The sequence below is a fragment of the Dipodomys spectabilis genome, unplaced genomic scaffold, assembly GCF_019054845.1.
Source record: "Dipodomys spectabilis isolate Male_0828 unplaced genomic scaffold, ASM1905484v1 ptg000094l, whole genome shotgun sequence".
Taxonomy (NCBI): domain Eukaryota; kingdom Metazoa; phylum Chordata; class Mammalia; order Rodentia; family Heteromyidae; genus Dipodomys; species Dipodomys spectabilis.
In genome coordinates, this window is record NW_024870771.1 from 8665648 (window position 1) to 8687066 (window position 21419).

The window sequence follows — 21419 nt, forward strand, 5'->3', positions numbered from 1 at the left end:
AGCAACTAGCCAGGTGCCAGTGCATCATGCCTATAATCCTAGCTACTTAGGAAGCTATGATCTGAGAATTGATGTTCGAAGCCAGCCTGGGCAGAAAAGTTTACGAGACTCTTATCTCTCATTATACAGAAAATGTCAGAATTAGAGGTATGGTTCAAGTGATAGAGTACTAACTTTGAGCAAAAAAGGGAGAAACCTTGAAATCAAGCCCTAATACTGGCACACACACACACACACACACACACACACACACACCAAATCAAAAAAAAATGAAGCTATAATCAATACTAGATCTACTGTGATTTAAGTGGAATGCATAATCAAATATATATTCACTTATTCATATTTGAGATATAGTTTTCCTATATAGAGTTGTACTTTCTCTGCAAAGTTAAAAAAATCTTTCCTCACCTATTCCAAGTATTCAAATTCACCCTTGCTCTGAACAATATAACAATCTTTTTATTTTCCCCATCTTATAGACAGAAATTGAGCCAGTGAGAAATTATGATACTTCCTCAAGGTCACATAACTGAGTGTAAACTACTACTTTGACATGCAGCCTTTTACAGTTTAAAGAAACATGAGATGATACCCCTATTGTGGTATTATGTGAAGATCAGTGAATCAGCCCATAACTAGCAATTAGTATTCATTTAAAGATCACAGCTTCATTTTTCACAACCATATATTTCTATACCAAACACTGAGACCATCATGGTCTTATAAAAATAAAGGTTTGAATCTGTGTATTCTGTGCCTTGTTTTTATCTAAAATATGAACAGTGACAGGACTTCCTTAAAAATATTGTCTTAGGGCTGAGAGTGTGGTTCAGTGGTGGAGCATTTGCACAGTATGCTCAAAGCCCCAAGTTCAATTCCAGGAACACACACACACACAGTTGATTGTTCTTTGTTGCTGTTCTTTGTATATTTATTGTTCATTGAATATCTACCCAGAGGTCTGTCTGGCACTTGTAGTTCTAGCTGGGGATCTACATGTCTGCCTAGCCATGGGTCTATCCTGAAAGTTTTGTCAAGCTAGGATTCAGTGTGACTGGAACCCATTTTGCAGTGAGATCTCAAAGACTCATCAATCTACCTGCCACCCAGAGTTACCAAGCTTGAGATCTGTGTAGCAGGCTGCAGGTATGTCTGCCAAGAGAAGTCTGTGTCCTTGCAGCTCAAAGACTGAGTCTATATGAACAACTTATCTGGGACACTTGGGGTCCATTACCCTATCTGTCTGGAGTCTGTCTAGCTGGAAGTCTATCTATCTGTCCCAACTAGTTTGGGATCTAGATGGCCAATCAGCTTGGGATCTAACTCTGGCTGGACATTAGCTCACTGTCTGTCTAAAGGTCCATTGATCAAATAGGGAATCTATCAGAAGGTCTTAAGTATACCTAGCTGCTCACAGGGAGTCTGTCTGAAAGATCTGATGATGTAATATCTATCCAGCTGGGAGATGATCTGGATACTGGAGGATCTCTAGGCTTGGGAGGTTTCTCTCAGTACCCGTCCATCTGTCTAGCCAGTTGACTACCTGGCTATTTACCATCCTGCCCAGCTGTGTGCCCAGCAACAGCAAAATCTATTGCTATAAATGTGGATCCTGCCTAGGCGGAGAACCATGTGTGTCTACTTGGGAGTCTGACAGGCTGGCTGAGATGTTTGTGCCCTTAGCATTCTGAGGGGGTTAGATTTATCCAGGTAGGAGTTCATTTGGCTAGTTAAGAATGTAGATCTATTAGTCTTTCCATTTGGGAAGTTGGATAGGGTCTCTTTAGCTGAAACACCTGCCTGGCCCTCTGGGTTCTATTTATATCTGCCTGGAACGCTTTCCAGCTAGAAGTCCATCTGGCTGTCTAGCTAGAAGAGGAGTCTGACTGGGGGACTCTGGTGTTCTTTCTGGCTGGGAGTGGTATGTCAGGCTGTTGGTTGGTCTGTCTCTCTGGCTGAGACAGTACCCCATTTTTCCAGTTGTAAGGTAAGGCTATTTGTGGGAGTGAACAATGTGCATTCCTGGTGTACTTTCTTGAATTTGCTCAGGGCACCTGAATAGCCAGACTTCTACAATCATGGAAGCAGAGCCCTTCTTTTTTATACCCTGAGAAACTTTTATTTTGATGTAGGTCCAGTGGTCTCATTATTGCTCAGCAGAATGGGGATTACAGCAGAATAAGTACCCATGTAGGCAACAGGTCAGCATAGGTGCAGCACTCAGACTCGGGTCCACTCGGCAGGGGGGTCCCGCGGCCCCTTCGGCCTTCCGATGCGCAAGTTGAAGCCTGGGTGGAGGAAGAGTGCTATTGGGTCTCACAAAGAAGCTGAGTCATGATTTGGTAGACAACTTGCAAAGGCCATTGCCTTTCGATGTCCTCTGATCCACGGTGACCACATCCATGGGCTTCTGAGCGCCCAAGCCCACTCCCTACCCTAAGCTTTGCGCTCCCTAGGTTTACTCAAAGTATGGGCTCAGCCACCCAGCTCTGTGTGAGACTTACCTAGCCCTCCAGTCTGAGCTCCATCTGTCACCTCCTCATAGGCATCAGATCGAGCAGAGTTTTCGTTATCAGGAACTGCAGACAGAAGACACACAGAGATCACACACACACACACACACACACACACACACACACACACACACACACACACACACACTTTCCACAGTCTTCAGACTCCACCTCAAACAGCTGCTGAGCCCAGGAGTGGGAGACAGTAAGAGGCTTTGTGTCATGGATCTGGACATGTCAGGGGTATTGCCTTGGGGTAAGGCTTAGACAAACAGGTTGGCATCGTAGGCCCTCACTACCCTCTGTGGTTTGGCCTAGGGGAGCTGAAGGAGCAGCAGTCCCAGGGGTGTGTGTGACTAAGAAAGCCAGGAAATGAGCCTTGGAGGCGTGGCCAGGCTGAGGCTGTGGGGCCAGGTCCTCGGGTTGCTTGGGCTCACAGGAGTCCACCAGGAAGGAGTCTCAAGGAGGAAGGGCAGGGGTGGGGTGGTGGAGGAGGGAAGATGCCAGCCCTTCCCAGGCCAGCACTGGGCAGGCCTCGACTTACCACGGCCAGGCGGTGGCCCCAGCGAATCCTCCACCGGCGCCGCAGCCCGCTGGGCGCGGGGTGTCACCTGGCTGTAGACCGGGGTCTCTCCCTTGCCTGGAGCCTGCAGCGAGCCCGGCCCGGCGCCCGCAGGAGGCCCGCGCTTTTGCACAGCGGCGTAGTACACCTCGGCCATGGTGGGGAGGGTCGGGGCCCCGGGCGCGGAGATGCTCCTGGGAAGGAAGGCGGGGAGGGGAGCCCGGCGGGGAGGAAGTGAGAGAGCCCAGAGCAGCCCGGGAGGCGGGGGGTGGGGTGTGCTCGGCCTGAGCCGCGGCTTCCTTCCTGCCCTGGGCGCGGGGAAGCACCGGGGGTCTCCGGGGCGCGCGGCCGCCCGTGGCCGCCCGTGGCTGCCGCGCGCCTCTCTCCGCGGACTCATGCTCTCAGGTGCATCGGAAGGACTGAGGCCCGCGGGGTGGGAGGACGGGAAGCGCACTCCTGCTGGGGGTGGTCACTGCTACAGGGGCATTTCTGAATGGGAGGCGGGCGGGGACGGCTAAGGCTTTCCATGGAGGGCAGCTTTGAGGACGAGGGGTGAAGCCGGCGCCCAGGAGGGCCCTCTGTGGCCGCAGCACCTAACGCTAGGTGTGACTGCGCGACGTGAGGTGCCCGGAGAAGTGGGGACCCCAGGACAGGTGTCTCCACTCGGGGAGCGAGCCGGCTCAAAGCCTGAGAGGCGCAGGGAGAGGCAAGGAGAGCCAGGCCGTACCTGAGGACCCCACCGGGCGGGCGCGGCTTGGCCAAGATGGCCGGGGAGGGCCGCAGGGAAAGGGCGTCGTCGTACAGGGGGGCGCAGTTCTGGTGGGAGACGGGGAGACCGAAACTGCAGGTAAGCCTGAGAAGCCGTCCCAGGGCGGCGGCCCCCAGAGTCCCTGCTGGCGCTCAGGAGTGAGTGCGCGCACACGCGTGGAGGGGAGAATGGGAAGGGGCCTCCGCACCTCCTTGGAGTGCGGGTGGTGGGAGCTGGTGCGCTGGAGTGCCGCGTGGAAGAGCTGAGCCACGGTGTGGTGCAAGAACCGATATTGCTCCTGCGGAGGCAAGGGTGTCCGGAGGGTGGCTGGGGGGAGGGCAGCTGGGGGAAGCGCGGAGCCCCCCCTCCCTCTGTGTCCGCGGGGCGGGGAAGATACGGCACACCTCGGTCTGCACCGCTGATGGACGCTGCTTCCTCATCTCCATGACCACTTGGAAGAGGCTGAAGCCGGGCGGGACTCTCTGGGGCAGACAGAGGCGCTTGTGAGCAGCCTCGTGGGCAAGAGCTACACCGCGCACACCTGCCACCTCATCATACCTGGGTCAGGAGCAGCTGCCGCACGTAATCCACCGTGCACAGTACGCCGGTCCTCCCGCAGCCCGCACTAATGAGGGAGAACCAGAGCGCGCTCTGTCAGGGTCTGCCCACACCCTGGCCTCCTCACTGGCTCACCCTTCTCCTCCTCACTCATCCCTTTGGACAGGGTCTACACGTGTTGCCTAGGCTGATCTTGAACTTGGGATATTTTTGCCCCTGTTAGCCCAATAAACTCTCTTCCCATGGCTTAGCACACTCCTTCCCCTTTCCATAGCTTAGCATGCTCCTTTCTTAGGCAACACCAGGCCCATGCGGTAAAGACAGTAAATAATCAGCCTCCAACTCCCTCCTTTACCTTGAGATGGCACTCCTCTGGGGCAGCTACCACCATATAAGCAGAAAGATCCTCTCAGAGTGACCTTATTCAGGTCTGGGCAGCTGCAGTCCCTTATCTACTACTTGGGCAGCAGCCATAAATGATGAAGCCCCTGGTCCACACGTCCACACGTCCACAGCAGGGTCTCCATCTCCTAGCCCCTTCTAGCCTCAGTAGGTTATAGGTCCCCTCAGACAATAGCTGGCACTTCTCTCTTGTGAGACAGGGTCTTGCTGGTCCCTTTACTGGCAATAAATCTTTTCCTTGTTCTTTGTACCTGGATGTCCATGTGATTTTCTGGCGAAGTCTAATATATTCTTATCAGTCCTTGAGTGACAAGTGCTGAGATCACAGGCTTGTACTACCACAACCATAGTGCCACAAACCCTTTTAAATGGGGGCATTTGTAGTTGGGGTGAGATCCCTGCAGGGTCTCTTGGTATGCAGAATGCCCAGACTATCGGTCAAAGGAACACCATATTTATTGTTGAGCATCTGTTGTATGTTTACTGGAGAAAGCAGTCAGTGCTTTAAAAATGCTAACAATTTCAGTCATGTAGCATAATTAAATGGGCACTCAGAAGTCAAGACTAGATGCAAGCCCAGTTTCCCCTCCTAACCTCTCTCCATCATCCCTGTTCCTTCTGCCTCTCCAGGTTTCCTAAAGCCCCTTCTCTAAACCTGCAGTGGACACAGAGCGGTCCAGGGTCAGATCCTTGCAGGCGGCGGGCTTCCTCCACCATGGTGAGCATGTGGTCAGGATTGTTAGGAACTCCACGGTCTGGCCAGGACATATACTGCAACTGGTGCACCAAACGAGATTCCTGGTGCAGAGGAGCAAAGAATAGAAAAGAAATGCTTTCACTGAGCTCCTTCTGCATTTTAGGTCCAACTCTAAGCATTGTCCTTAAAATCCACTAGATATGGCTGAGAATGCAGCTTGGTGGTGCTACATGCTAGGGTTTGTTAGCACATGGGGGACTCTGGATTTGATCCAGGGGGTGGGAATCTACTGCATTCATGTCCATTTTACATAGCAACAAAACAGAGGAAGAAATAGTTCTCTCCAAGCAAAAGCCTTTTCAGTACCTTCTGGAATGTGACTTGGAGAGTCCTGAGAATGATGTCTGCATTCAGCTGTGTTTCCTTTGTCTGAGTACATGGGGCAAGTTGGAAAAGAAAGGAAATTAAGGAGAAGGGGGAACAAATGATATCAAAAAACACATTTATAGAAAAGGCCAGGTGCCAGTGGCTCACACCTGTAATCCTAGCTCTGCAGGAAGCTGAGATGTGAGGTTCACAATTCAAAGCCAGCCCAGGCAGGAAAGTCTGTAAGACTCTTTATCTCCAATTAACCACTGGAAGTAGAGCTGTGGCTCAAGTGGTAGAGCACAGATGAAGAGCTGAGGGACAATGCCCAGGCCCAGAGTTCAAGCCCCATGACCAACAAAAAAAATTTAAAAAAATTTTTTTTTTTTCTTTTGAGACAGGGACTCCTTGTGTAGCTCAGGTAGCCTCCAGCTTTTGCCTCTATCTTCCCAGTGCTTAGATTATAGTCATACACCACCATGCCTGGCAGGGGAAAAGCATTCTTGATCAAAAATCAAATACTAAAAACATTTTTTAAAAGTTCATTTGGCCAGCAATCCAGGTTCACACCTTTAATCCTAGCTACTCAGGATGTTGACACTTGGAAGATTGAGGTTTGAAGCCAGCCTAGGCAAAAAAAAAAAAAAAAGATGTGATACTCTCTCCAGCTAGCTACTTTACTCCAGCTAACCAGCAAAATGCTGGGCTGGAGGCATGGCTGAAGAAATAGAGCACCAGCTGCAAGCAAGGGAGAGTGTGCCGCCCCTGAGTTCAAGCCTCGGAATCAGCAATAAACAAACAAATCAGAAATAAATATTAATTTGACTTAAATATCTCCCAAACTTTTCATTTATCAGATAGGGACTACTATATAAACTGAAACAAGACCATTTACAGCGAAAACAAGAGTTCCTTGTTTTCAAATAAAATGGTTTCATTGTACTTATTGACCATCAAGTACACGTACGACAAGAGGTTTCCTCAAGTTCTTTGGAACTGTACAAAATAGGAGTTTAATACTATGATGATAACTGCTCAAACAAAAATAAAAGTGCTAGAAAAGCCAGGCGCTGGTGGCTGACGCCTGTAATCCTAGCTACTCAGGAGGCTGAGATCTGAGGATCGTGGTTCAAAGCCAGCTTGGGCAGCAAAGTCCATGAGACTCTTACCTCCAATAAACCACCAGAAAATCAGAAGTGTTGCTGTGGCTCAATGGTAGAGCACTCACCTTGAGCTGAAGAACTGAGGGACAGCGCCCAGGCCCAGAGTTCAAGCCCCACCACCGACCAAAAAAAAAAAAAAAAAGTGCTAGGACTGGAGTGCAGCTCAGTGGTAGAGCGCATCCCTTGAGATTTTGAGTTCTACCCCAGCACCCAAAACAAAAGCAACCAAATCAAACAACAACAAGAAAAACATGGATAGCAATATTTAATAGTATTATTGCATTCTGACTATTTGCATGATACTACCCAGGCATTCTCTGAGTTTCCCACAGTGTGAGGGAACTGAGGGAAAATGGTTCATCCTTCCAGTCCCAGCCAAAGGCTATCCATCGTGGGCATCTCCATTAGTCTGTAGCTTTGATGACCCTGTAGGTTGCTGTTCCCATCTTTGACCCACTCACCAGGGTGATGCAGAAAAGCCCAGTCTGCAGTGACTCCTGCTTGTGGGCCCAATAACGCTCACACTTCTTCTACAGAATAAAGGAAAAAAAGAGCAGGGAATAAGGAGAAGATCACCTTCAGAGTTATGATCCAATATACCCCAGGTGCTGTTGGGAAAGGCACAGAGAACTGTTGCTGTAACAGAGGCCAGGTGCCCAGTGTCACACTAAACACAGGCAATGTCCATGGAGGCAAGCTGTTGAACATGCAGTACGAAGACAGTCCAGGATATCTTCCTACTGAGGGCAGCCAAAAAGCAGGACAAAGTGCATGAGCCACTATTTTCTAACACTGACTCACGCAGTGCAGGTCTGTAGTCACTAAACAGACTACAGGTTTATAGCCTGGAGGTGCCACCAAGCTGCAAGATGTGAGGAGCTTAATAATTCCACTGAGATGAACAGGCACAGATCATGGCTGAGGGAGGTCGTTCAGCTAGAATTTGCAGGGCACAGGAGTGTCCTGGGAAGAAAGGGCTATGCAAACAAAAGTCAAAAAAGAAAAGAGAGTGGCTGGGAATGTGGCTCCGTGGTAGAATGCTTGCTCAGCATGCATGAAGCCCTGGGTTTCATTCCTCAGTACCACATAAACAGAAAAAGCCAGAAGTGGCACTGTGGCTCAAGTGGTAGAGTGCTAGCCTTGAGCAAAAGAAGCTCAGAGACAGTACCCAGGCCCTGAGTTCAAGCCCCAGGACTGGCAAAAAAAGAAAAGAAAAGAGAAAAAGCTAACAGTTGTCAGGCACTGGGTGGTTCATGCCTGTAAATCTAGCCCACACCTGGAAATCTAGCTACTCAGAAAACTGAGCTCTGAGGATGGGAGTCAGAAGCCAGCTTGGGTAGGAATATCTATGAGAATCTCATCATTAATTAACCATCAAAAAGCTGGAAGTGAAGGCATGTCCCAAGTGACAGAGTGCAGCCTTGAGTGGAAAAAGCCAAGGAGAGCACAAGGCTGTGAGGTCAAACACCTGTAGCAGCAGGCACACACACGCACACACACGTGCATGCATGCATGCATGCACACACACACACACACACACACACTAGCTCCAGAAATATGCTAGAGGTCTTCTCCCCTAACCTTTTTTGTCTGAATAATTTGAGTATATACAGCAAGAAATTCCATGAGACAAATGCAAAATTAACTACCCATGAAAGAATAATAACTAAAGATCTGCAGGAAGAGTATTTTCTTGAGTTGACAATGGAACAAAATGTTTTACATTCCATTCAGCCAGAGAAGACTTATTTGATTACTATCAGAGATATTCCATAGGGATTTCAGAAGTATTATACCTGAATGTAGAGCTAAATTAATTATACAATAATTCTACTCTTGATTTGTCCTAAATGAGCATAAAAGTGGCTGGGGGGCATAGCTCGATGGTAGAACTTACTTAGTATGAGTGAGGTCCTGGTTTGCACCACAAAAAGGCAGTAAGGGAAGAAGAAAGAAAAAAGAAAAATTCTAAATAATCAATAGAATCCAGCTTAGATGTGTAAAATTTAAATAACAATCATTCCAAAGAAATTTCCTTAGCAAAGTAGAAAAAAGGTTTTAGTAGAAAAATCAGTTAATAGAAAAGGAATAAGAAAGCCAGGTGCTGTGGCTCATGCCTGTAATCATAGCTACTCAGGAGGCTGAGATCTGAGAATCACAGTTTGAAGACAGCCTGGGAAGAAAAAAAAGTCTCCATGAGACTCTTATCTCCAATTAACCACTCAAAAGCAGGAAATAGAGCGGTGGCTCTACTTCTAGTGGTAGAGCACTCGCCTAGAGCAAAAGAGCTCAGGAACAGAGCTCAAGCTCTACGTTCAAGCCCCACAGCCAACAAAGCAGGGCAGGGGGAAAAGACTGGAAAGATTCAACAGAGAATCAGTTTTTCTGTGCAGTTATACTAAGTGGTCTATGTATACTTGAAGTCCAGATTGAAGAGAAAGAAAAAGGAGTACAGAAATTATATTTGAATGAGTAATAGGTAAAAATGTCTTCAAATCTGATGAAACTATGAACCAAGAAAATCAATGGATCACAGAGAAAATGCACATAAATATAGCTATATTGAGGTATATCATGACCATATTGCTGAAAACTTTAAATTTAAAAATATTTTTTTTTTTTTTTTTTGGTCGGTCGTGGGGCTTGAACTCTGGGCCTGGGCGCTGTCCCTCAGCTCTTCAGCTCAAGGCGAGCGCTCTACCACTTGAGCTACAGCGCCACTTCCGGTTTTCTGGTGGTTTATTGGAGATAAGAGTCTCACTGTCTCTCCTGCCCGGGCTGGCTTTGAACCGCGATCCTCAGATCTCAGCCTCCTGAGTAGCTAGGATTACAGGCGTGAGCCACCAGCGCCCGGCTTTAAAAATATTTTAAAATTAAAAAAACCTTAAAAGCAACGAAAAAAGGAGCTATCAAGAAAAGAATGGCAGGTTTTGTTTTTCAGAAAATCCACAAACCAGAAGTTAATGGTGTGACATCTTAAAAATGTTGAAAACAGGGCTGGGATACTGGCTTAGTGGTATAGTGCCTGCCTAGCATTCATGAAATCCTGGGTTCGAATCCTCAGCATCACATAAACAGAAAATTCTGGAAATGGCACTGTGGCTCAAGTGGTAAGAGTGCGAGCCTTGAGCAAAAGAAGCTCAAGGACAGTGCCTAGACCCTGAGTTTAAGCCCCAGGACCAGCAAAAAAACAAAACAAAAAACAAAAAAAGCTCCAAACAAAACAAAAAACCTTTACAGACAAAAGCTAAACAGAGGGCTGGGAAGGTGGCTCAGTGGTAGAACGCTTGTCTTGCATGCCTGAGGCCCTGGGTTCGATTCCTCAGCACCACATAAGCAAAAATAAAAAAAGCCAGAAGTGGCGCTGTGGCTCAAGTGGTAGAGCGCTAGCCTTGAGCTGAAGAGCTGAGGGACAGCCCCCAGGCCCAGAGTTCAGGCCCCACGACCAGACCCTCCCCCCCCCCCCAAAAAAAAGCTAAACAGATTTATTAACAAGCAAGCCTATGGGGAAAATAAGCTCTTAATACAAAAGAAAAATGATACAAATGGAATAAAAATATATACAAAATAAGGAAGAGCTAGGTATGTTGCTAGATGTGAAAGAAATCTCTCTGATCATTTTTATCATTGGTAAAAGATAACCTCGTAAATTTTACCAAACAAAAAGAATACTCTAGTGAAAAATAAAAATTGAAGAAAAGAGAACATTACCTGATACCAAAATCACAGCAAGACATTACAAGAAAACCAGTCTCATGAATATTGACATAAACATTCTCAACAAAATACTAGCAAAGTATTATTCATTATAACCACAAGAATGCAAAATTAAGGTCAACGTATGAAAAATCCATCAAAATCATTTACCATATTAATAGACTACAAAATAAAAGTTCATGATCACCTGAATAGGTGAAGATATTTCATGATAAGAATATGAGGGAAATAAAGAATTTGAGATCCCTCAGTAACTATTTCTTAATATCTGCAAAAACCCCATAGATAACATAATTAATTTGAATGGAAAAAGTCTGAAGCACAGGAAAGAGACAAGTAACACTTAGTTCATTTCCAACTTTGTACCCAGAGTTGTAGCCAGTACAATTAGGAAAAAAAAGATAGAAATTGAGAGAGAGTAATTGAGAGTTGTGGAGGAAGGACTAGAGGAGATGGGGGAGGAAGGGCAGGCACCCAGACTGGAAAGGAAAGAACATAACTATTTGGTTTGTAGGTGACTTGATTTTCTTCTATAGAGAAAACTCTAAGAATGTGCACCAAACACACATACATATAAAGCTAATAAAAATTCAGCAAGATTGCAGGATACAAGATCAAGGAATAGAAATAAGTTTGGGGCTGAGTACTGATGGCTGAGATCTGAGGATGGTGGTTAAAAGCCAGCTCAGGCAGGAAAGTCCGTGAGACTCTTGTCTCCAATAAACCACAAGAAAACCGGAAATGGTGTTGTGGCTCAAGTGGTAGAGTGCTAGCCTTGAGCTGAAGAGCTGAGGGACAGCGCCCAGGCCCAGAGTTCAAGCCCCATGACCAATAAAAAATAAACAAATAAATTTGGTATATTTATGCCATGAAAATTATTTCATTTCTAATAAGATAAAAAAAAGCTACATCAAAAAAGTAAAAAATACACAGTGTCACCATAGTAGATGTAAATCTACTATAAATAGTAGATTTAAATCTTAATCCTAGCTACTGGGTAAGCTCAAATTGGGAGGATAGTTTGAGACCAGCTCTGGCCAAAAGCTCATGAGACTCTATCTTAACCAATACACAAAGCTGGGCAGGGCATACACCTGAATTTAAACCCAACTGATGCCAAAAAAAAAAAAAGTATAAAATACATAGAAATACATGTAACAAAAGGGCAAAACATTCATAGTAAGTACTACAAAGCATTACTAAAATTAGGGGGATCCAGTTAAATGGACTTGAAGATAATATTGTTTAGTTGGCAGTACTCTCTAATTTGACCTACAAGTGCATTGTGGTCCTTATGAGAATTTTAGCAGGTATTTTGAATATATTGCCAATTGGTCTTAAAATGGAAATGCAACTGCATTATGGGTACTTAAGATCACCGCTTAGGTATATGGTTCACTAGGTGAACATGGGAGTTCAGCATATAGTCATACTCATGGATATGATTTATTGCAGTGAAAGGATTCAGAATAAAACTGGCAAAAGGAAAAGGTTTGTAAAGTCTGTAGGCAACAAAGCACAAGCTTCCATTGGAATCACACAAGGGAATGCATTAGGGATTCAGTGGCCTGGATTTTTATTAGACATTTGCATCATAACGTCATCTATCCTAACATGTACCAAAATTTGAGACTCCCAGAACAAGATCAAGTACTGAGCATGTACCATATTGCACACATAGACACACTCAGGTGTTCATCTAAGAGTCAATCTTACATGAAGGCCTTTCTAAGCATGAACACTATGTCTTCCTTGTTAACAGGGACATAGCCAAAACAATCTTTTAGAAAGGACATATTTAGATGTTTCACGCTTCCTGTTTTCAAAATTTACTACAAAGATATGATCAAAACTGTGTCATAATAAGCACAATGAGACCTATAGGTCAATGAATGAAATTGGTTCAGAAACAATCATATTTTGTCAAATAATCTCCAGAAGGATCAAGATCTTGAAATAAGCATAATATTCAACAGATGGTCTGTAAACTACTGGATATCCATGTGAAAAATGATTTAGATCTCTGTTTCTGTCTCATACTATAAACAAAAATTACCTAAAAACCAGAGAAGTTCATGTAAGAGATCAAAGTACAAAACATCTAGAAGAAAGTATACAAGTAAATCGTTATGCTTTGGTTAGACAATGATTTCTTAGATGAAAAGTCAAAAACACAATCAAATTATACATTGGAAATTCAAAGTTTAAATCATGTTTGTGCTTCAAAAGATAGTGATCAAGGAAGAGAAGTTACAGTCCATGGACAGCAAAGATACTTGTCAATCACATACTGATAAAAGACTTGATTCCAGAACTCTTCCAACTCAAAAATACAGACAACTCCAATAGCCCAACAGTGGCCAAATGATCTGAATAGATGTTTGACTGAAGAAGATACACCAATGGACAAATGAGCTCTTAAAAACTCATTCCACCATTGCTGGACACTGGTGACTCATGACTATAATCCTAGCTATTCAAGAGGCTGAGATATGAAGATTGTGGTTCAAAGCCAGCCTGGTCAAGAAAGTCCATGAGCTGCTTATCTCTTATAAACTATCAAAAAAAAAGGTTGGGAGTGGAGTGTTGCTCAAGTGGTAGATCTTCAAGCTTAAGCACAAGAAGCTCAGGGACAGCACTCAGGCCCTTAGTTCAAGTCCCAAGACTGGCGCAAAAAAACAACAAACAAACAAAAATCAAAAACATAATTAATGGTTTTCCTAATGAGCAAGACAGAAGTATAAATTAGTAAGTGCTGGTGAGCATGTGGAGAAATTACAACCCTATGCATTGCTGATAAGAATGTAAAATGGTACAGCCATTGTGGAAAATAAACAATTAAGCATAGAATTACCATATATCTAGCAATTCTACTCTAGGTGTAAACAGAGACTTAAACAGATACCTCTACATCAATGTATATAAGCAGCATTATTCACAATAGTCAAATGATAGAAACAACTCAATGTCTACCACTAATTAATGGGTAAACAAATGATATACTTACATACAATGAATCATTTTTCAGTTTTAAAAGTAATGAAATTCTGGCTGCGCTCTAGTGACTCACACCTGTAATCCTAGCTACTCAGGAGGCTGAGGTCTAAGGAATGTGGTTCAAAGCCACTCAGGTGGAAAAATTTGTAAGGCTTTTATCTCCAATTAACCACCAAAACAAAACAAAAACCAGAAGTAGAGCCGTGGATCAAGTGGTAGAGTACTAGCCTTGAGCACAAAAGCTCTGGGACAGCACCCAGACAGTGAGTTCAAGCTCCAGGACCAGCACTACAACAACAACAACAAACAACAAAAAGACTGAAATTCTGCTATATCTTATAATTTGGCTGAACCTTGAAAACATTACACTAAGTAAAAGAAACCAAAGACAGGGGCTGGGAAGGTGGCTCAGTGGTAGAGCGCTTGTCTTGCATGCCTGAGGCCCTGGGTTCAATTCTTCAGCACCACATAAGCAAAAAGAAAAAAGCCGGAAGTGGCGCTGTAGCTCAAGTGGTAGAGTGCTAGCCTTGAGCTGAAGAGCTGAGGGTCAGCACCAGGCCCAGAGTTCAGGCCCCATGACCGGACCCCCCCCCAAAAAAGAAACCAAAGACAAAAGGACAAAGAAAAGATGACTAAGATCTGGGGGAGGGAATGAGGAAAAATTGTTTAATGAATGCAGAGTTTATGTTTGGAGAGTTCTGAAAATGGATACTGTGATATTGTATAACAATGAGAATGTATTACTGCTACTGAATTATATACGTAATTAAAAAGCAATTTTTGTGTGAGGTTCAAGTGGGGGGGGGGTACTAGGGTTTGAACTCAAGGCCTTGAGCTTGTTCAGCTGATGCTCTAGCACTTCTAGCCTTATGATTTACTGGTTATTTTCTAGATAAAGTCTCAAGAACTTTTCTACAAGGGCTAGCCTTGAACTCTGGTCCTTGCTTTCTTAGCTTCATAAGTAGTTAGAACTAAGAGGTGAGCCAAAAGGCAACTTTTATATTATATGTAATTTTAGAAGAGTCTCAGTAAGAAACCACTTTTATATTAATTAAAAAAACACTATAGATTTGCAAATGATGGGAATACAGAGGCTGGGGTTGTCATGCATTGTTGTGAGAATGTAACATTTTGTGGCTACATGGAAAACAGCTGGTCACTTCCTCAAAATATTAAAAATAGAGTTCTCATGTGACCCAGCAATTCCACTGCTTGGTATACTCTCAAGAGAAATGAAAGCAAATATCCACATAAAGACTTATGTGTGAATGCTTCAGCAGCATGTCTCATAATAGTTTAAAAAAAGTGGAAATAATCCTAATTCAATAAACTGCTTAATGGAGAATTAAAATGTGGAAGATACACTCAATGGGATAGTATTACATAAGAGTAAATGAAGTATTGATAAGTGTTACAATATTTTCATGAATTCTCAAAATACATTAAGAAGCCAGTTTTTTAAAAAAAATACATATATGGATTTCATTTATATAAGACATCCAGAGTAGACAAATCTAAAGAGATCAAAAGTAGAGTAGGTGTCACCTAGGGTTGTAATCTAAACTCTCTGGTGGGAATGGTTGTATAACTCAGAGTATGCTAAAAACAATTGAATTTGGACCCTTCAAATGGATCCATTGCTTGTATTTTGTTTTTCTGAAACTGTCTTACTGAGTTGGCCAGGCTGGTCCCATGATTCTTCCACCTCAGCTTCCCTAGTACCTGGGATTTTGAGTGTGCACAACCTCTCAATAAAGCTGCTTCAAAAAGAAAATTGAGGGCTGGGAAGGTGGCTCAGTGGTAATGCGCTTGCCTTGCATGCCTGAGGCCCTGGGTTCGATTCCTCAGCACCACATAAGCAAAAAGGAAAAAAAAAAGCTGGAAGTGGCGCTGTGGCTCAAGTGGTAGAGTGCTAGCCTTGAGCTGAAGAGCTGAGGGACAGCGCCCAGGCCCAGAGTTCAAGCCCCACGACTGGACCGCCCCCCCCCCAAAAAAAAAAGAAAAGAAAATTGAAAGCAAAAGTTGTAAGCTATGGAATATACTAATAATACAGAGCCTATTTTATCTTAAAATTATCTAGTGCCTTAGAAGACAGTAAGAAGTGTAAATAAAAATGGAAAAGTAGGGCAAGGAAAGGAGAACAGGATGCTGGAGAGCAAAGTTACTGTGCAAGTAAGTGTAGGAAGATGGCACAAAGGAAGACAGGCCTGGGGCTGGGAAGGTGGCTCAGTGGTAGAGTGCTTGCCTTGCATGCCTGAGGCCCTGGGTTCAATTACTCAGCACCACATAAGCAAAAAGAAAAAAGCCGGAAGTGGCGCTGTGGCTCAAGTGGTAGAGTGCTAGCCTTGAGCTGAAGAGCTGAGGGACAGCGCCCAAGCCCAGAGTTCAGGCCCCACAACTGGACCCCCCCCCCCAAAAAAAGGAAGACAGGCCTGAGGAGAGGATGAAAAGGTCTCAGGCAGAACCCTTCCTGGTATCTCTGAGAAATAGCAGAGGCCAGCATAGGGAGAGGGGAATGAGAATGAAGGGGAGAGATATATAAAGAGATCAGAGCCATGTGGCAGAAACTAGTCGGTACAGAGCATTAGCTATATCGTGCTGCACAGCGGAGAAATTCAGGAGGAGGGCTGCCAACACGGTAAGAATAAGCTCCATGAGCAAATGGAAAAAGATGGAGCAAGATTAGAATTAGTGGCTTTCCACAGAGCCACAGTGAAGTAACCCTGAGGTCCTAGGATCAGGAAGGCCCTAACAGGATTCCTTCTCCCCCGCTCCCAGCATGGGTCTGGCATTCCCACACATACCCGTCCGTTCTCTGTCTCTCGACAAGCCATCAGTATCACCTGGGCAAGGGGCGAAGAGGATAGAGAGGAGATACGGATTGGGAGAAGCAGAGAAGAGGCACTAAAACCCTCACCCGTGTTCCCAGTCCTCAGAACTAACCTTGACATCAAACTCCCAGACAAGGCGCCAGAAGTCTAGCAGGGTGTGGGGTAGGGGTCCTTGAGTGGCAATATAGGCCCGGCCACCATCTGCGCCCTAGACACGGCCCATCCGCTCATGAAGTCCGCGGGACGCCCTGCCACCTCCAGCCCGCCCTTCCCCGGAACACCGGCCTGCCTGGATGAAGTTGGCGTTGATGTAGTCACCCAGCCCCTCTTCTTGGAGCAAGGAGAGAATCACTCGAGTCTGGTCGTCTGCCAGGGAGGAGAGATGGAAGAGTGCCGGGCACCGGGCTCTGGATGCCTCAGGGGTTCTCCGCAGGCCTACCTGGGCTGCCCGAGCCCTGTCTGCCAGGTCAGGGAGGCAGGGCGCCCCCAGCTCGCCCAGACCAGCAGGTTGGCGGCTCGTGCTCCCCAGGAAGCCCCGACTTACACGGCACCACGTCCTTGTAGCGGTTCTTCCTTGCGTTTTCACACCGACTGCCGGCCTCGGTGGAGCGCACGCCCTGAGTCCTCCAGGCAGCAGAGCGGGCCAGGAGGTCCTGGCGGGTCAAGAAGGCAGAACAGAGGAAGCAAGGAGCCAAGTGAGAGGCCCTGGGACACCGAAGCATTCAGAGAACACGGGCAAAGAGCCCCAAGAGAAACGAGTGTAGACCTCCCCCCTCCCCCCCGCCATGGCTCAGGACCTATGAAATAATAAGACGGTAAAATATCACCAGCCAAGAGGGCACTCTCTACGCCAGGCCCCGTAATTCTCAAAAGGTCCCTATAAAGTAGGTCCTGCTACTGACATCCTCATTGTGCAAATGAGAAAGCTGAAGCACACATGGCCAAGTGACTGGCCAAAGGGTTCCATCGAAAGGGGTCACAATGAAGGCTGAACATAGACCTGTCAGCTCCGGCACACTCAATCTGTGTTACAGTGTTGTAAGCAATAACTGTAATAAAATATATTTGTAATATGTAATCTGATGAAACAATATATGGCAATACACATGAATGTACAACAAGGCATTCAGCATATTCTTTATATTGGAAGACATTATTGGTACTTTATTACTGGTGATTATAATTGATGATTAGTGTATTAACATCATCATCAGTTATTCATAATCACAATGATAATAAATAACACCTATTAAGCCACTTTACATTCCTCAGCTTACTTAAGCCTCTAAAGACACCCTCCTGTAGTGGTTACTACTACTGATATTTGTGTGAGTGTGTGTGCGCCAGTACTGGGGGCTTGGACTCATAGTCTTTTTGTTTTTGTTTTCTCAAGGCAGGCTCTCTACCACTTGAGCCACAACTCCAGTGTCAGCTTTTTATTGGTAGTTAATTGGAGATAAAAGTCTCTCATAGACTTCATGCTGGCTTGGAACTGCCATCCTCAGATCTTGGTTTCTTAAAGTACCTGGGATAACAGGCGTCAGCCAAGGGCACCAGCACTATTGGTGTTTCTATTACAGATGAGAAACAAAAGTCTCTAGCAAGCAGGATGGTTCGGGAGCAGAAGGTGCCCTTGTCACCCAACTCTCACCCCACAGAGGACCATACAACTTGACCATAAACCGCATGAACATTGTGTGTTTCCATTTATGTAAGTTTTCCTATTTATAAAATATATTTTAGGTTGATGATCTATCTCAGATGTATTTGTGTAGCATATGTGTTACATATTGTATATTCACTTGGGAAGTTAGGCTGAATTTGTTCTTCGTTTATGCTATTTATGTTTGTTGTAGTTGTTTTATGAAGTTATGTTTGTTGTGTAAATTGTGATTTAAAGTAATAATTTTATGACTTCACAATAAATATTACACATTCCTAAATTTGGCATGTGTGCTTACATATTTGGAACATGTTACTTATATGTGAAGTATTTCATTGCTTGTAGTGTCATACCTATGGCACTGCATGAGTACTCATCAAACTTGATTTGCATTAGTACGGTAACGTCTGGAGTCTTTCTAAGTGGGGACAAGGCACCTAAGAAGTACCCCAAGATAAGGGCTTTTACCTACTATTCTCGAGATAGTTTGGTCACTAATATCCCCATTTCAACAAAGGAGAACTGAGACCAGAGGGCCCAGAACCACAGCCCTGAAAAGCAGGCCGCAGATTCGAATTGCCGGCCCGGAGCCTTGCCCCAGCTCTTCCCTCTGCTCCCCAGTTTCTCTCTTGCCTGGGGTCACTGGGCAACCCGCTAAGGAGCAGCCTGGGCAAGGGACTTCCCAAGCAGGGGTGCCGCCGCCGACTCCGGGGCACCTGCCCCGCCCTGCCCCAAAGCAAGATCGTTCTGGAAGGGGAACAGAACAAGGAGACACGAGCAGGCCGGCCTCGGACTTCGGCCTCTGGAGACCTGCAAGCGGAGGTGAAGAACACGACAACGGCTACGGAGGTGCTGGGACGGGGAAAGCCAGAACCCTCGGGGCGGGAAGACGGCCCGGGGCACCCAGAGAAAGAGCAGAGCCTGCGAGCTGCACAGAAGGACAGACGTCCGGACTGTCCGGCGTGAAGCGCCGAACGCTCGGTAAGACTGTCGACACTCGCCCACTCACGCTGAACTCGCCGGCAAGGACTGCCTCTTCCCGGCCACGCCGCGCCTCCAGCTGCTCCAGGTAGCTCCGCACAGCGGCCACGCTGCGGCTCATGGCGCCCCCAGCTTGGAAGTCCGGCCCGGGCAAGGGTCTCCGCGTTTTCACCCTGGGGCAACACTTAAGGAGGCAGAGGCCGGCGAAGGGACGCCCCCTTCTTCCAGGGAAGCCAATGGGAGTGGGCACGGGCAGGGCTGGGCGGGCCCCTCGGCCAATGGCATTCGGCTCTTTCCCCGCCCCGCCCAACCCGGAGGCCCCAGGCAGGGAAGCAATGGTGCGCTGGGAGGGGTAAGGGAGTCCCGGCCCAGCGCTTCCCTTTCTGTTCCCGCCACGCCCACAGGTTAAGTACACAGAGCTGCACCCTCATCCCTTCCTAACCCATAATCTTCATCTGGGGCTGGCTTCCAGGTCCCTACTCTGGGTAAATGTTTACTTCTATGTAAATATATTTTACTTCGACAATGCACGTATTTATATGTGTAAGTTGTTTAGACTTAAGATTTATTTTCATTCTTGTATGTTAAAAACCGCGCCCTCAGGGTAGCCTCTTGAGACAGCTGTCTCCTGGGAGCGTTTGTTTCAGTGTCCCAACCTGGATGAAGCATTAAGTATTCGGTTGAGACAATTGCCCGGATCAGGTTGCTTCTGCTCCTGGTGTTTTTGGAAAGACCAAGGAGAACCATTTCCTGAGGTTGTTCTTCCTGTGAGCCCTTGGACCCAGCTGGGAGGACAAGGATCCTGGAAACTGATCTCAATCCATATACCTCTGCCTAGAAGCTGAGGACTGAAGCACCGGAAATGAGTTCCAGAGTAAGGAATGTCTCAGATCATCGTTTTCTTCTCCCGCGTTCAGAAAAATGTGCATGAGGTCAGTCCTGCTGTCTCAGGTCAGGGTTTGGGGATGGGAATGATGGAGAAACTGGACTGGTTCAGGTAGACGGGTTGACTCCTACCACTGAGGGCAAGCAAGTATTCTGAGAGTTGTCATTGGGAGGGGTTCAGTAGACAGTTTGAGATTGTTCAGTGTGGCAAGGTAGGTTGTTTTAAGTCACTGAAACAGGATCATTTAATTAATTAGAAGTCATCAGAGTTTAAGTTAGGGATGGCCAGGATGGTTTTGGCTTTGTTGCTGTTTTTTATTTCTATTTTTGTCGGTCGTGGGGCCTGAACTCTGGGCCTGGGCACTGTCCCTCAGCTCTTCAGCTCAAGGCAAGCGCTCTACCTCTTGAGCCACACGCCACTTCCGGTTTCTGGTCGTTTATTAAAGAGTCTCACGGACTTTCCTGCCCAGGCTGGCTTTGAACCGTTATCCTCAGATCTCAGCCTCTTGAGTAGCTAGGATTACAGGCGTGAGCCACCAACGCAGGGCTTGCTGCTGATCTTTGTCGCAGCTATTTCTCCGCTTTTGACAGGTCAGAGATAGCAGCAACATATAAACAAATGTGGCTATATTCCAACAAAACAGTATGGACACACTGAAGGATTATTCAAGGTCTCTGTGGATTGTAGTGATACATGTCACCAGAAGGTGGTGACATCTCTGGTGGTACCTGGAAGTGGCTATGGCCCTAAAGAGCCAATGGACCAGATGTGGTGTTAAGCAGAGAGTAGAAAAAATGAACCCAGTAACTGAGATCTCTGACCAAGTAGGGGCTGAGAATCTGTCTCTAATTTGAGAGGTCTGGCAGGCAGGATATGTGTCTAGAAAGTGGGATTGTGCTATGGGGATCTTTGTTGTAGCAACTTGCAAGAACCTACGATGTTTCTCTACTAGGCAAATGTCTGTCCATTTGGAAGGGGTTTTGTCTTCTGGTTGTCTGGGCTCCACTTTCCAGTCAGCTGGGGGAGAGTGATATTTTCTCCGGCTACAGTTCTATTAGGCTATCCAGCTGGGGTCTTAACTAAGAATTTGTTGGATTACTATCTAGTTAAAAAGTGTGTTTCCCTGGTCTTGTCTGTCCATTTAAAAGTCTGTCTAGTCAGGAACCTGTCTGTCTGGTTAGCTGGTTGGGGATCTAAAGAGATACCTTTTTGCCTGTTGGTCTGGGGCTGATCTAAAAAAGTGGCCAGATACTGCCTTGTGGCCTGTAAGTGTCAAGTGGCTGTGGCTATATTCAAAAGTTGTGTGGCATATGGTTGTATGTCTTGTCTTCT

General features: G+C 46.0%; 1 protein-coding gene across 2 annotated transcripts; it reads right to left on the reverse strand.

The window, feature by feature from the left end:
- Window positions 1-1993: 1993 nt before the first annotated feature.
- Window positions 1994-19390, reverse strand: Ptpn18 (protein tyrosine phosphatase non-receptor type 18). Of its 2 annotated transcripts, XM_042685268.1 has the most exons (15): window positions 19230-19390; window positions 17102-17210; window positions 16847-16923; window positions 16670-16765; window positions 16531-16569; window positions 7474-7542; window positions 5850-5912; window positions 5442-5584; window positions 4385-4451; window positions 4231-4308; window positions 4035-4124; window positions 3806-3894; window positions 3061-3272; window positions 2508-2582; window positions 1994-2291 (listed from the first exon to the last, which is right to left on the reverse strand). In XM_042685268.1, exons 1-15 carry the CDS (start codon window positions 19320-19322, stop codon window positions 2224-2226), a joined length of 1368 nt encoding a protein of 455 aa, XP_042541202.1. In that variant the 5' UTR covers window positions 19323-19390; the 3' UTR covers window positions 1994-2223. The 2 variants fall into 2 exon arrangements, with proteins under 2 accessions (XP_042541202.1, XP_042541204.1); XM_042685270.1 differs by lacking the exon at window positions 16531-16569.
- Between the last annotated feature and the right edge of the window lie 2029 nt (window positions 19391-21419).